At 43.9% G+C, this 13,802-nt stretch overlaps 1 protein-coding gene across 2 annotated transcripts in view; it reads right to left on the bottom strand.

Annotated features, from left to right (window-relative positions):
• Window positions 1–4,490: 4,490 nt before the first annotated feature.
• Window positions 4,491–13,802, bottom strand: part of LOC149080984 (membralin-like) — a 167,032-nt gene continuing 157,720 nt past the window's right edge. For both annotated transcript variants that reach the window (XM_089237707.1, XM_089237708.1), the window contains exons 10-11: window positions 13,335–13,434; window positions 4,491–5,555 (exon numbers count right to left, since the gene is read on the bottom strand). In XM_089237707.1, the coding sequence (XP_089093833.1) occupies window positions 4,731–5,555; window positions 13,335–13,434 (925 nt within the window). In that variant the 3' untranslated portion in view covers window positions 4,491–4,730. The remainder of the gene's footprint in view (window positions 5,556–13,334; window positions 13,435–13,802) is intronic.

Genomic DNA, 13,802 nt, shown 5'->3' on the forward strand with positions numbered 1-13,802 from the left:
TTATACTGAACGAAAATTTTGCAAATAACATTGGCCTCCAGACCACTGGCCTAGAATTTATTGAGCTCCCCACTAGTTCGAGTTCTATTCAGGACCGTCTCAACATCATGGGCCCCCTAGGCAAAGTGATGCTATGGTAGTCCCATACTTAGCTGGAAATAAACAGCCTACATATTTCCTACTTAATTTGAAAATTTATTGTACTATACAAAATATCATAAGGGGGGGGGGTCACTTATGGACATGAGAACCCCGGGCATGACTCCTCACAAGAGTGGGACTGATAGAGCTGCAGCCCGGGGCCTGATATGGTTTTCATCATTTCTTGTTTTCCACACTATAAATTTAATATAGAGGAGGTGGGTCTATGAAAAATGTAGAAATGGGGTGCCTGCGAAAAACCCCATCCTAGGAAACCGGCTTCAAAATGTAGGCGGGGAAGCTCGGCATGAGATCTTTATGTATATAATACATATTTTCTGTCTTGCTTTGTAAATATTTTTGATAAACAATAAAAAACCCGCAATAGCCCCCCCCCCCCCCCCCGAAAGGGATTCCGCAGTAAATTGTCCCTAGACGATTTGCCGGGGCTATTGTCGGCGAATTGAATTGAATTGGTTGAGAACCACTGCTCTAGATCACTTACTGACCTGGTCCCCTCACTCTCTAGGTCACTTTTTTTGGTCATTCACATGCTGCTCTTTTGGTCGCTCCCATGCTTACACATTCTCTGGGTGACTCGCACTCTGGGTCCTTATTTGAAAGCTCTAATTCAGTTTTTCCCAAAGTTAGCAATATTGGGGGGGGGGGGGGCACGCTCTCCCAGATGTGACATGTATAGGGAGTGGGCGCACGCAATCCCAGTTCAGTGAATTGCGTAGCGGTGAATTGTCGGTGAATTGTTTGTCGATGAATTTTCGGTCACCTTCCTCCCAAAGAAGAACACTAAGATACCCTTTTAAGATGCCCCTTCTTCTTTGTGGGGGGGGGGGGGGGGTTGTTGGTCAGGTTGAAAGTGAGTGTGGGCGTGCGTTGGCTTAATCTTTGCATATTATCGATGAATAACTCAGATATTCTTTGGTTCCAGGCAACCCATCTCACGTCCACTCGAGCCAGCTCAGTACATGGCCCAGGCATCGAATAGGGCGGCGGCGGCGGCGACACCACCTACCAGTGTCTTGAACGCGGTGCTTCCGGGAACGGCTCCGGCAACGAATGTCCCGGCCTGGCAAGGAAGTAAAGACAGCAACGGCCTGACGATGGCGAGCAATTCGACGAAGTTCCAGGTGAAAGGGAGCTTCGCTTCGTCGACGTCGTCCGAGCCAAACTCCGACGGGTCGGACCAATCAGAAAAGCAAATCAAGGCCAGGAGCCCCGAAAAACAGAGGCATCCCGCGGACACCGCAAACATCAAAAAGCAGAACAGAAAGCCGTCTAGGTGAAACAGGAGCGCCATTTTCCGGCCATTCGTGGAGGCACGGCAGCCATTTTCGTTCCTCCCCCCTGATGGCTGCCATTTTCATTAAAACGTAGAATTTTGGTATCTGAAGTCAATAAATGGCTTTTGTTTTTCACAAATGGTTTATTTTACTGCAGTCAAACCTCGGTTATAACGACATTGAAGATATGTCGAAGATTGAAGAACTCAAATTTATATCTTCGTTATAACCGAGGTTGACGATTTCCAATACATCTCAAATATGAAAAATATACTCAAATGCAATCGAATACAAAAAATGAAGTAATTTCACAATGATTAGGGCTGATCATATTGTTTCAATAAAAAAAACGGGACATTGGGACAGTTGGAATAATTGGAAATTAGACAATTTGGAAACATCAACACGGGACATCGCCAAATCTCGGTGGTGGTCAATCAAAATGTGGTCAATTTTTGGCGAAATCGTCAATCAATGCCTATAAATCAGTGTTTCTGAACAGACATGCACCTCGTCCATATTCCTCTGTGGAACTTCTAACGAATTGGTACATGTTGTAATGTGTGTGTATGTATAGTGACCATTGGCGTACGCAAGGGGGGGATTTGGGGTTCTAACCCCCTTCTCCCGAGCCAAGTTTATAGTGTTATTTTGCAGGAAAAACGTAAACCTCCCCCTCAGAAGGAAAAAACTAAACCCCGCCCCTCGAGAAAAATCTGCGTACGCCTATGATAGTGACCTTCCGTGAAGTTTGTTTCTGTGTAATGCTTGCCATGTGTAGTGCTGCCATCTGCAATTAATATTTTAAACTATGAGTTTTTTCTCAACTCAGTGAGTGAAATGTAATGTATGAATAATTGTTACGTTGTAGGCCGGTTGCTCTCTGCGGAGAGGCCTTTTAATGGAGAGTGTTTCTGAACCATGACCCGCGAACCTTATGTGGCTGTCCAAGTCATTTGATGTGGCCTGCAACGTCAAACCTAATTTGTAAAAATAAACTGAGGCGGAACGTTTCCGGATCCTGTTAAATGACCCTTGGTGCAGTTCCACGACACTTGAGTGACCCTGTACATCACTCAAGCGGTCCGCGTCTTATTTACAGACAACTTAAATGACCAACGACGCTGTCGAAATAAAATGGTCCGCGAAGTGATTTCAAACCAATGAAGTGGGCCGCACTCTCGTGAAGGTCCTTGCCCTAATGGTTATGTATGTATGACGCTCTTGTGATTGTAACAAGTGTACACAGAGTCGAGCAACGTCTCCCTGCTGATGGTTCCATCGGAGGGGGTGGGGTCCACAGCCTTTTCAGTCCGTGGGCCACATATCCGATATTTATACTGCTCGCGGTCCAGCAACTTGTATCTTGTATATAAAGAGTGACCATATGACCCGTATTTTACGGGACATTTTTATATTTTAAAAAAACCCGTTTTTTTCCCCCTTATTTTCAACGAGGCTGAGTTGAATTTTTGAAATCAATAATCGGGATTATTTTCATGACATAAATCGTACTGTCTTTGATGACAATTCGTTTGACTGAAATTGGTAAATTCACTTGCCTTTGGCAATTCTTTTTGGCTGTAACTGGCAACCGAACTTGCTTCAGACTAGCTCTAATTGTTTACTTCTCTTTCCTTTGACAATTTTTTTTTTTTTTTTGGCTGTGATTGCCAACACTTTTCTTGCCTTTCTTTGACAATTATTTTGGCTGCAACTGGCAACTTTACTTGCCTATGACAATTTTTTTTTTCGGTCGTAAAATAACTTTACTTGCAATTGAAAACTTTTTTTTCGATTGTAAAATAACAACTTTACTAACTACTAGCCTTTGGCAAAATTTGGGCAATATCCCGGGTGATATATAGACTCTGCTAAAGCTTTTTTCTCCCTCCCACATTGCGGGCCCCTTCGATTCCTCGTTGCTGATATCATTTTGGACCAAGCCTCGCAGGTTATGTATATATGGTTTGTTTCTTCTCTTTGATTCAACCACAGCCCCTCGTCTGGTACCGCGTTTGAAACCCAATTGGGCTACTTTCGTATTACTTTCATTTCCGTTACAAGTTATTATTGTTGTCATTTTTTCCCTTGCTTACCCGGCCGGACAACGGGCTGGGGTTTCTTCCGGCACGACCACACCCTCCGGGACGCGTTCTCCCATTCTATACATAGGATTTTAACGCGGGGTTGCGCTAATTGGCCAAGATTACTATTACGTTAAAAAGACAAGACGGGGGGGCTAAAGAGGCGCAAAAGTAAATGTGATAAATCGGTTTTTTTTTTGCATAATCGCGAATAGTCTTTGGAAGTTTTATAAATTTGTCACTTTCGCCGGCGATTATGCGTAACACCCACGCATCGGCAGTAAATTTGATACAAATACTAAAAGAATTATAATTTTTACAAGTGATTATACATAATACCCTGATGTTGTAATTGATAAATTTGATAAATATGAAAAATTCCCAAACAATACTCGACCTACCCACATTTGAAGGAGTGTCACGACCCCTTGAAGTCGATTATGCATAATCGCCGGTAAGAGAGCTAAATTTCAAATATTTATGGAATTAGCTACTTACGCTTGGATATTATGTATAATCACCAGTTAAATTTTTTTTTTAGTATTTAATAAAATTTACCAACGATTCTTGCGTATTATGCATAAATCACCGCTAAAAGTGGTAAATGTATCCAACTTATTGAAACGATTGGCGATTATGCATAATAATCGATATATCACATTTACCCCATAGCACATATACTATCATACAATAAGCATTTTGTGAATCCCTTGCCTCGTCTTTTAGTGACGCAATAGTAATCTTGGTCAATGAGTGTAACCCTGTGTTAAAATCCTATGTATAGGATAGAGTAACTGAGCATACATCGCTAGCGCAACAGAGTCTGGTCGCGTGCTCGGTTTGTTAAGTTCAGCTCCGGGGACTCACGATACTCGATCGCCTGTATTACTGTCTGCGGTCCCAGGCGAAGGGATCATGACCCGATTGATTGCAAAGCACCGACATGAAATGATGACATGATAGAAACACGTTATTTAAACTTTATTTCCGATAACTTAATCACAGTTTAAATCACAAAAAGAGAGAGAGAGAAAGAGAGAAATCAAAACACTATACTCAAAATATTCAAAATCATCACAACTTACATTTAAGAATGGATGGGGGCGGGAGGGGCAGAGAGTAAAAACTTCGAGAATGCGATGCGCGCAATTAAAGTCACGTGATCGGTCTAAATAAAAATGTTTCCCTTTAAAAAATACATATTCTATCTAGTAACTACGGTGTCTCCGGGACAGTCCGACGTAGATGTGGCGTTGATGGGTCGCTTCCGACACGCAGCGGACCGACAGCAGCAGTGGTTATTGACAGCGACCACGGGCTGCGATGACTGATCTTGGTCGGCTGTCCCTGAGGGATTGACCGCACCTTGCCGTGATGATGATGACGACGACGCATCGACATCACCCGGCGATTGTCTGTCCACGCCCTCGAACTGCACCCTGACTCTGATGCTGAATCCGTGGGAACAGATAGTCCGCCAGGTCGTCAGGTGAACCGAACTCGGTCCCGCTGGGAGCGAGTTGCTGGCAACGCCGCCGCTGCCATCACCGCCGGACGGAACGTTGGTGCGACGCTCTTGAGTCGTCCCATTCGTCGTGTTGGACGATGACGAGGCCGTGGATCCTCCTCCGCTGTAGTGGCCGCTATCCGTATCGGTTCCCGAAGTCGCGTTGCCGCGAGACGAGCGCCCCGCGAACAGACCACCAGCACTGGAATCGCTGGTTGATCCAGGCGTGTACTCGTCGTAGTCGTCGTCCTGGTTCCGGGACGAAGACTCTTCGGAAGTCGAATCAGAAACGTCCATCGAATCGAGTCGGGCTTCGTTCAAGTTGGCGACGCCCGACGTGGACGAAGACGACGACGACGACGACTCTTCCGTGGGGGCCTCGGCGTTCGAGTCGACGTCGGGAGGATCCGGGTCGGGCGGAGGAGCGGCTCGCATGCGCTGTCCGCGGTGGCCGCCCACGCGACTCACGAACCGCATGATGACGGGGAGCTCGTAGTGGTGGAAAAAATACACCATGGAATGCTGAAAAGTATAGAGAAGAAAAAAAGACAAAATTAACAACCATTTCATCAGAAAAATGTTGTGATCTGGAACAAAGAGCGCATGCGCTGCATTGTTAAAAATGTGTCATCGGTTATTTTACTCGCATAACAATATATGCTTTTAGCAATAACCAGGGCATACATAGGAAGTCCAAGAATTCGCCAAAATGAGAGAGCACACGTCAAGACAAACATTTTCCGCAATGGAACCAAGTGTCGCAAATGACTTTTTTGATTAGCGCCTGCTAACATGGAATTCGAGTCATTGGCACCGACAAAATGGTGAGAAAGTAAAAGTCCTAAAATAACCCTAGGAGAGGGAAAAATATTTTCCCCACGCACCCACATAAAACCGTCAGAGAGGAAAATATCATTTCCCTCCTAATTGGCTGCCTGGAAGAAATTTCCCTGTTGCCCCTAATGATGCGAGAAAGGCTGCCATATTTTGGCGAAATCCAAAGTGAAGGTATAATGTCATGTAATCCTCCGACTAAGTGGATTGCGATCTAGGGTTCCTTTGGAAAAACGGTTTCTTTTGACGTGTGTAACCACCACCCACCCTCCTGTTTTTTATTTTTCGGTACAGTTCTGGAACACCCTGCATCTCACATACACATAAATGACCTTAAAAATTGTGATAAAAACCGTGTGCGGAAAATTCATAGAAAAGAGAATCGATCGAAGGTAAAATCCACCGATAACAGTTCGCCACCGAGTGGGCGAATGATCGACACAGCAGAGAGCAAGTGGTCGAGAAACTGCGAGAAAGATCGACTGGGTTAATCAGCAAGTGAGTGAGTCGGTGAAAATTGAGCGAACGACTAAATGAGCGAGTGAGGAGATTCAGTGAGGAATTAAGGGAATGTGTGAGTGGAGAAGTGAGTCAGTCAGTAGCAAGTGAGCGAGTGGGAGCAAGTTACAGAGACGGTGGTGACAGTTAAGCAAACGAGCGAGTGATTCGGGGAGGAAGTTACCGAGTCAGTTACAATCGAGTGAGCAAATGTGTGAGCAAGTGAGCGAATATGTGCGAGAGAGTGGATGAGCAAGTGAGTGAATATTCGAGCGTTTGGATGAGCAAGTGAGCGAATATGTGAGAAATTCAGTAGGCGGGTGATTGAGTCGGTGAACAAGCAAGTGAGTGAGTAAGTGAACCACTCAATTTTTCTCGAACTACTTTACTATTCACTTGTTAAATTTGTGGCAATGTTGTTCTCAGACTCAGTCACCCCACCCATGGGACGCCCTGTATGATAGCAACGTGGTGCTTTTCAGGTGGTTCTAAGTGATTTCAGTTGTTAACAAACAAAAAAGCAGAACATGGGAAAAACAAATCAAAGAATTCAGATAAATTTCTCCAGCGCTAACTTACACATATCTCCTACAAAAAAACAGAAGACAGATACATGATCAAAACCCTAAAAAAAAAAAATAGCGGGCGCATCAGAGGTCATAAGTGAGTGACTGATAGAGCGGCGAATTGCCCCATTTCTCTCTAACTTTACTTACCGCTCACTTGTTAGACCCAGTCACCCGCCTGCTGACCCACTTTCTGATTTCCCACTCAACCAGCATGGTCGCTCGCTCACTCGTTGGCGGACAGTTAACAGTGAGTTTACTCGCTGTAAAATCAATAAAACAGCACGTAAATATTACAAGTGCATATAGTAAGATCGAATACATTCGGATATATACACTCATTGCCATAAAAATTTGCGCACCAAGAAATAATTGTGGGATCGAAACGAAAGTTGGCCTGAAGGTACATGTCGGGCAGATATGCAAATGATTAGAAATACAGCGTGATTGCGCATTGCGTAGTGCCACTAGAGGGCGTTGAACTTCGTTCTCCTTGGAGTATAAAACAGGTAAGCAGAGCTTGCTGGAGTGTATTTAATCGTTTGCAAAGGAAATGTTGAGGTAGACATGCCGTTACGCCGCCGTCATAGAGCAGACCATAGACCGTCAAGACCATATGAGAAGTTGTCAGAGTTCGATAGGGGAAAAATCATCGGGATGATGGAAGCTGGGTGGTCAGCTCGGCGAGTAGCTCGTCAACTGGGCCGTTCTGATTTTACTGTGAGGAGGTGTTGGGACCAGTGGACAGAAGAGACGTCATTTACACGGCGACCAGGTTCAGGACGCCCTCGACAGACCAGTCGTCGAGAAGACCGTCACATCATCCGAAACGCACGCGTAGAGCCAACTGCCTCATTGGCCGCTATCCAGACACACGCAGTAGCTTCACTACGGGCCCCCTCTGTCTTCCCGAAACATCGCAAGGCGCCTGGCTGAAGGACATCTGGTATCGCGGCTCGCATTACGTGTGCTGCCAATGACACCCACTCGCCAACGCCTCCGTTTGGAGTGGTGTCGAGCACGACGGGATTGGACTGCAACGGAATGGAACCAGGTCGTCTTCAGCGACGAATCGAGATTCAACTTGAGTAGTGATGACAATCGTGTTCGTGTGTGGAGGCCCCGTGGTGAACGCTTCAATCCTGCCTTCGCTTTACAGCGACACACCGCTCCCACAGCTGGTGTCATGGTATGGGGTGCCATTGCTTACGATACACGGTCACCCCTAATATTGATCCATGGCACAATGACAGCCCAGCGGTACGTCCATAACATCCTTCAGCCACATGTGTTGCCACTCATGGCAGGGCTCCCAGGAGCCATTTTTCAACAAGGCAATGCTAGGCCACACACAGCAAGGATGTCACAAGACTGCCTCCGCCACATTACCACCCTTCCCTGGCCTGCTCTATCCCCAGATTTGTCACCAATCGAGCATATCTGGGATCATTTGGGACGGCAAGTTGGACACCCTACGAGGTTGGTTGAGCTGGAGGCGCATTTACAGCAACTGTGGAACGAGATGTCTCAGGACATCATACGGAACTTGTATGCCTCAATGCCCGCTCGTATCGCATCGTGCATTCGTGCTAGACGGGGTCCAACAGAGTACTAAAACTTCTGTTCATCTGTACTTTTTTTCTGCAATAAATGATCCTTTTTCTTGGATTTTCTAATCACTTACTTACATCAACGTAGTACTTACGTGTGTAAAATTTCGTTGCATTTTGACGACTTCTTCTGGGTGCGCAAATTTTTATGACAATGAGTGTATTTTTGGAGCCTGAAACATAAGGCTCCCGGAACCAGCGGAAAACACCGCCGTGCTATTGTGTGTGCGACCTCTGGAAGTCGAAATGATTACTAAGACACAATCCACCCTATAAATTTCAATTGTTTAAAAACAAAAAAATCACAGAATTCAGATAAATTGCCCCAACGCCATAACAACTTACACACAGCTACCCTACAAAAAACAAATTCACGATCAAAGAAAGCCTAAACCAAAAAAACAGAGGGTGAATCAGAGGTCACGGCGGCGTAAAAATCGACATCGTATTATGCAAATTCATAAATCAAGGGGGGGAAACAAAGAAACAAAATCGAGAGTAAAAAGGGGAATCAAAAAAATCCCTAAAAATACAATTTTTTCCCCCTTTCCTCCCTCCCTCCAATCCCGAAACTTGAAACAACGTATTAACATAGATATAATCAAGAAAAATTATACACTTCACTTTCTGAAGAGATAATTTAAATAAATTGCAAAACGGGAGCAAAAAAATTAAATAAATAAAAATCAGGAATATCGCCAAGAAAAGAATCCTCTCGACTTGCCTTTCAACATGGAGGGGGGAAAAAAAAGGCACGGATGGGGGAAAAAATGGAGAATATGTAGGCGCTAATTCCATCCATTTATTTTTTTTTCATTATGCGCCAAAAAAGGGTCTGACAATCTAGATAAGGTAATTATGATTCAAATGACCAAAAATTTTCATTCGACGAAACTTAATGAACCACTCCGGGAGTAGATTAAGTAGCAGATACCGTGAGAGGGAGACTCTTAAGTAGTGTCTCTTGATGAAGAGGGATTTCCTTCTCTTTCTCTCTCCTACTTTTTTTTTTTTTAACCCGCTTTACAAGTATTAATTTCCCCTATTTTACGGATTTTCGCTTTTTTTTTCAACCGAAAAAATATTAAAAAAAAGAGAAAAGAAGAGTGATTTGTAATTACATGCCGTCACTGGAGTTTTCTTGGCTACCGTGGTCATGACCTTGTACAGACGATTCACGGAGAATTTGCTGCCAACTAGGGAAAAATCACCCGATGGGGGAAAAAACTCACTGGCAAGCAATTCACAGACAACAGTTCGTCACCAGTGAGCGAGTGAGTGAGTGATTGAGCAAGTGAGTAACCGTATGAGTTACTCGATCATTTTATCACCTACTCACTCACTAATTTTAGGGGCTGTTCAAGTATTACGTAAGCAAATTTTTAGCCATTTTTGATCCCCCCCCCCTTGTCAGCAAAATTTCGTCATCAGCTCTGCCCCTCTGAATCCTAACTCATATTTTCATAAAGGGTGGTTGATGACGTAAGCATTATCCAAACCCCCCCCTTCCCCCCATCGATGATGACGTAATACTTGAACGACCCCTTATCACTCACTCAATCATTTTCTCACCTGCTCACTCACTTGCCCGTTTTATCACCTGCTCACTAACTCGCTCATTTTCTCACCTGCTCACTCACTTTCCCATTTTATTACCTGCTCACTCACTCGCTTATTTGCTCACTCACTAAGTCTTTGACTCACATGTCCAATCACTCACTTGCTCAGAGAGAGCGCTGAGAGATCGGCGAAGTCGAACTCTGAATCAAACGCTGATTTCAGTGATGTATCGCAAACAAAACGCCTAATTTCTTCTGAACTAAAACACCGATAATGGTTTGTCGTAGGCTTTTTTTTTTTTTTGTAAATTTGACCGACTGTAGCTAGAAGGGTTTACAGAATTATCGTTTACGAACAAGAGGCGACCACCGCAAGATGGCGCCTTCATGTCCTACCCAACTCTATAACCGCAGTAAATCGCAGTACAGTGACATGGACGGAGTTGGTGTCTGGCGAAATAGTGGTGCAACTTGGAAACTCGTATCGCGCAAAGCATCAGGACAAGTCCCGTATCTTTTTCGCCGGGGACCCTACTCATGTAGGATTATGATTGAGACAAAGGCTACGCGCCCAACTTAATTCAGGCATTGGAATATAAAACGCGGTGCATGTAGGAGAAATGAACAAGTTGCGTCTCCTCGTTGTCAAGGATTAACTTTTCGTCGGTGTACACTGACAGATAAGATAGAAGCACCCCGTATGTTGAATTGTACGCGATAATACTATATATAAGAAATTACCACCACGCAAATATACGCATACACATTCTCCGGCACGAACCAATCAGTTGGAAATTCCGCATAAAAAATGCTTACGAAGTTCAAGAATGATTTTGAACTCGGACTCAATCCGAAAACCCCTGGACAAATGACTTTTGTGCAAGATGGCAGTTATTGCAATGAAGTAGAAAAAACATTTTTGGAATTCGAACATTTTTCTTAATCACCAGTGATGGTTGAACGAAGCTTAAATATGACTGGCCAATTCCCACATCGCCCATGGCCGTTTCTGAAAGCAATGAATATGCAAAACAGGGTTGGGGGTTAACAACCTTTTCAGTTCGCGAGCCAGACATGCGGTATTTCTACTACTCACGGGTCAGAAGCTTGCATACTGTATTTTAGGGGGGAAACCATGTAACCCTTATTTTAGGGGGGGGGGCATTCCCGTAATTTTGGCGGTCCCAACTATTTTATACGTTTTGTCCCGTTTTTTATTTTATTTTCAACAAGGAATAGCTGAATTTTTGAAATCAAGAATCAAGATTATTTTCATGACTTATTTATTATATACGATAATTATGAATCTGTCGTAATTAATTGCAGCCATATTTATATTCGTCTTACGCATGTTTGTCAAATATATACATATTAATACCAGGCATGTTTTTTTAAGTAAGTACCGTTTTGAAATTCTGCCGCTGCAGCTCTGCGGTCGGCATTTCGCACACGCGCGCTGTGTACCTACATCTGTTGGCAAACCACAGACGCCATTACGGAAACATTCGACCATGTTTGTTTGTGAGTATTTAAAATGCCTCCGACTGTGAAATACGCGATGTGATTCGTTTTCTTAGTGCTAAAGGCGTGTGGCTGAAATTGATCGTGAGATCAGTGAAGTGTATGCAAACACACCAAACATGGACCCCGCTCTGTCCCTTGTGAGATATAAGCAGGCTACCTTGCGGCTGGGCCATGCTGGAAAAAAGAAAAAGCCCCGCTAGCCACCAAGACCACGGGCCGACCCACGCAAAGGACTACAGACACTAACACCAAACATGCATAGGCGGAGATAGACTTGGAAGTCTGGGGGGGGGGGGGGCACGATGATGATGTCAATTCACATATACATATATACATTAGATCAGTCGACTCCACCTTTGATGCTGGGGGGGGGGCAATGCTCCCCCTCCATCCCCCCCCCGTATCTCCGCCCATGCAAACATGGCCCAGCTCTGAAGCAGATTACCTAGTGGCTGGGCCATGCTGGAAAAACTCTCTTGATGTCCGGCAGGCATCCCCGGCCCGTAAGCCACAGGACCCAACCCCGCCGAGGCCACCATCGCCTCCGACTCACGGCAATAACACCCCCAAAGTCCCCTGAAACCCCCGCACAAGGAGCCCGGGCGGATCGACCCGCAAGAGGTCAACGAAAACATCCCGAGCCATCCGCCTTCATCACTGTACAGTGAAGTGTATGGAGGAAACATTATATGAGCGATGGAATGGTATGGAAAAATGGGTTAGAGCTTTTAAAGATAGCCGCACAAATGTTCATGATGAGGAACGAAGTGAGCGACCTTCTGCCATTACTGAAGATTTGGTGCAGAAAATTGCCGAAAAATTGAGCGAGAGCAGGCGCTTTAAGATTTCGTCATTATCTAATGAGTTTCCTCAAAAATTTCCAGAAGTGTTCTCTATGAAATTGTGACCGAACGCTTAAATTATCGAAAGTTGTGCAATCAAAAACAATGGTGGAAATCATGTTGAAAAGTAGATTAAGGTATAGGCTTTCATGATGTAAAAAAAAATTGTTAAGGAAAGTCAATTGGTTTTGCCTCGTATTTGGAATTCATCCCTGTCCCTTCACCTTCACGACTGAGAGCAAAGAAAGGGCCAGGAAAGAAATTATTTAAAGAGCGAAAAATAATAATAATAATTTGCGGACCAGCAAAAAAAAATGGCAGAAATTATTTGCGGGCCAGCAAAAAATAAATTAAAAAATTAGTTACAGACCAGCAAAAAATAAATACCTCAAATATGAAAAATAATTTGCGGACTGGCAAAAAAACAAGTACCTCGTAATTTGCGAGCCAGCAAAAAAAAAATATGAATAAATGGGAGAAATAATTTAAAGATAAATAAAAAAATAAATTCCAGCAATAATTTGCGGACTGTGAAAAAATAATACCTTAAATAAGAGAAATAATTTGCGGATAGGGCAAGAATAACCACACAGCGGCTATATGAAGTGGGGAAAAATATTTGCGGACCGATGGTTGAGGAAAACTGATATATAGGGAACGATGTGATCACTGTCCTAGTAGAAAAAAACAATAATAATAAACTACAACGCCCCCCCTCACAGCAAAAACATTTCCCAAACACTATCGTAGAGCCAAATATTAAGGTATTCGGTATTTCCATGATAACTGATAGTCACTAACGCTTCCCATAACTGATAACGGGAAATAAAGACAATAACAATTTTTAAGCAAAAGGATTTATACGTACGAAAATAAAGCAACAGCTGGTAAATAGGGCGAGGTTGCTGTACTGGCCACTGAAACGGTACTCGTAGGCATAGAAGGCGAAGTGGTACAAGTAGAAGAACCTGCAAAGAATCGGTATGAAATAAAAACATGTATACTTCTACCATAAATCAAGTACAATGGAATAGCTATGAAACTTAATGAGCGCATTGGACAAATGACTCATCTCCCAAGAAATTTCGATACAATACGAAAATTGTGCACGATCATATACAGTGTGTCCTACAAGTCTGCAGGTGATTTGAAAACGAGTGATTTTTTCACAGATGAAGAGTGAATAACCCCCGGCTTCTCGACGTACGTTTTTTTTCGTTCATCACCCTCTTAGTTTTCGCCCAGAAGGAGCTCCAATGTGGTGATTCAAGTAGCAGTATACCGCACACGTCAATCTAAACCTTTTACAAAGCTGCTCTCGTTCAGAAATTTCGTG

Source organism: Pholcus phalangioides, unplaced genomic scaffold, assembly GCF_987345545.1.
Source record: "Pholcus phalangioides strain wild (caught in Gottingen) unplaced genomic scaffold, Ppha-v1.0 ptg000010l_1, whole genome shotgun sequence".
Classification (NCBI taxonomy): Eukaryota; Metazoa; Arthropoda; class Arachnida; order Araneae; family Pholcidae; genus Pholcus; species Pholcus phalangioides.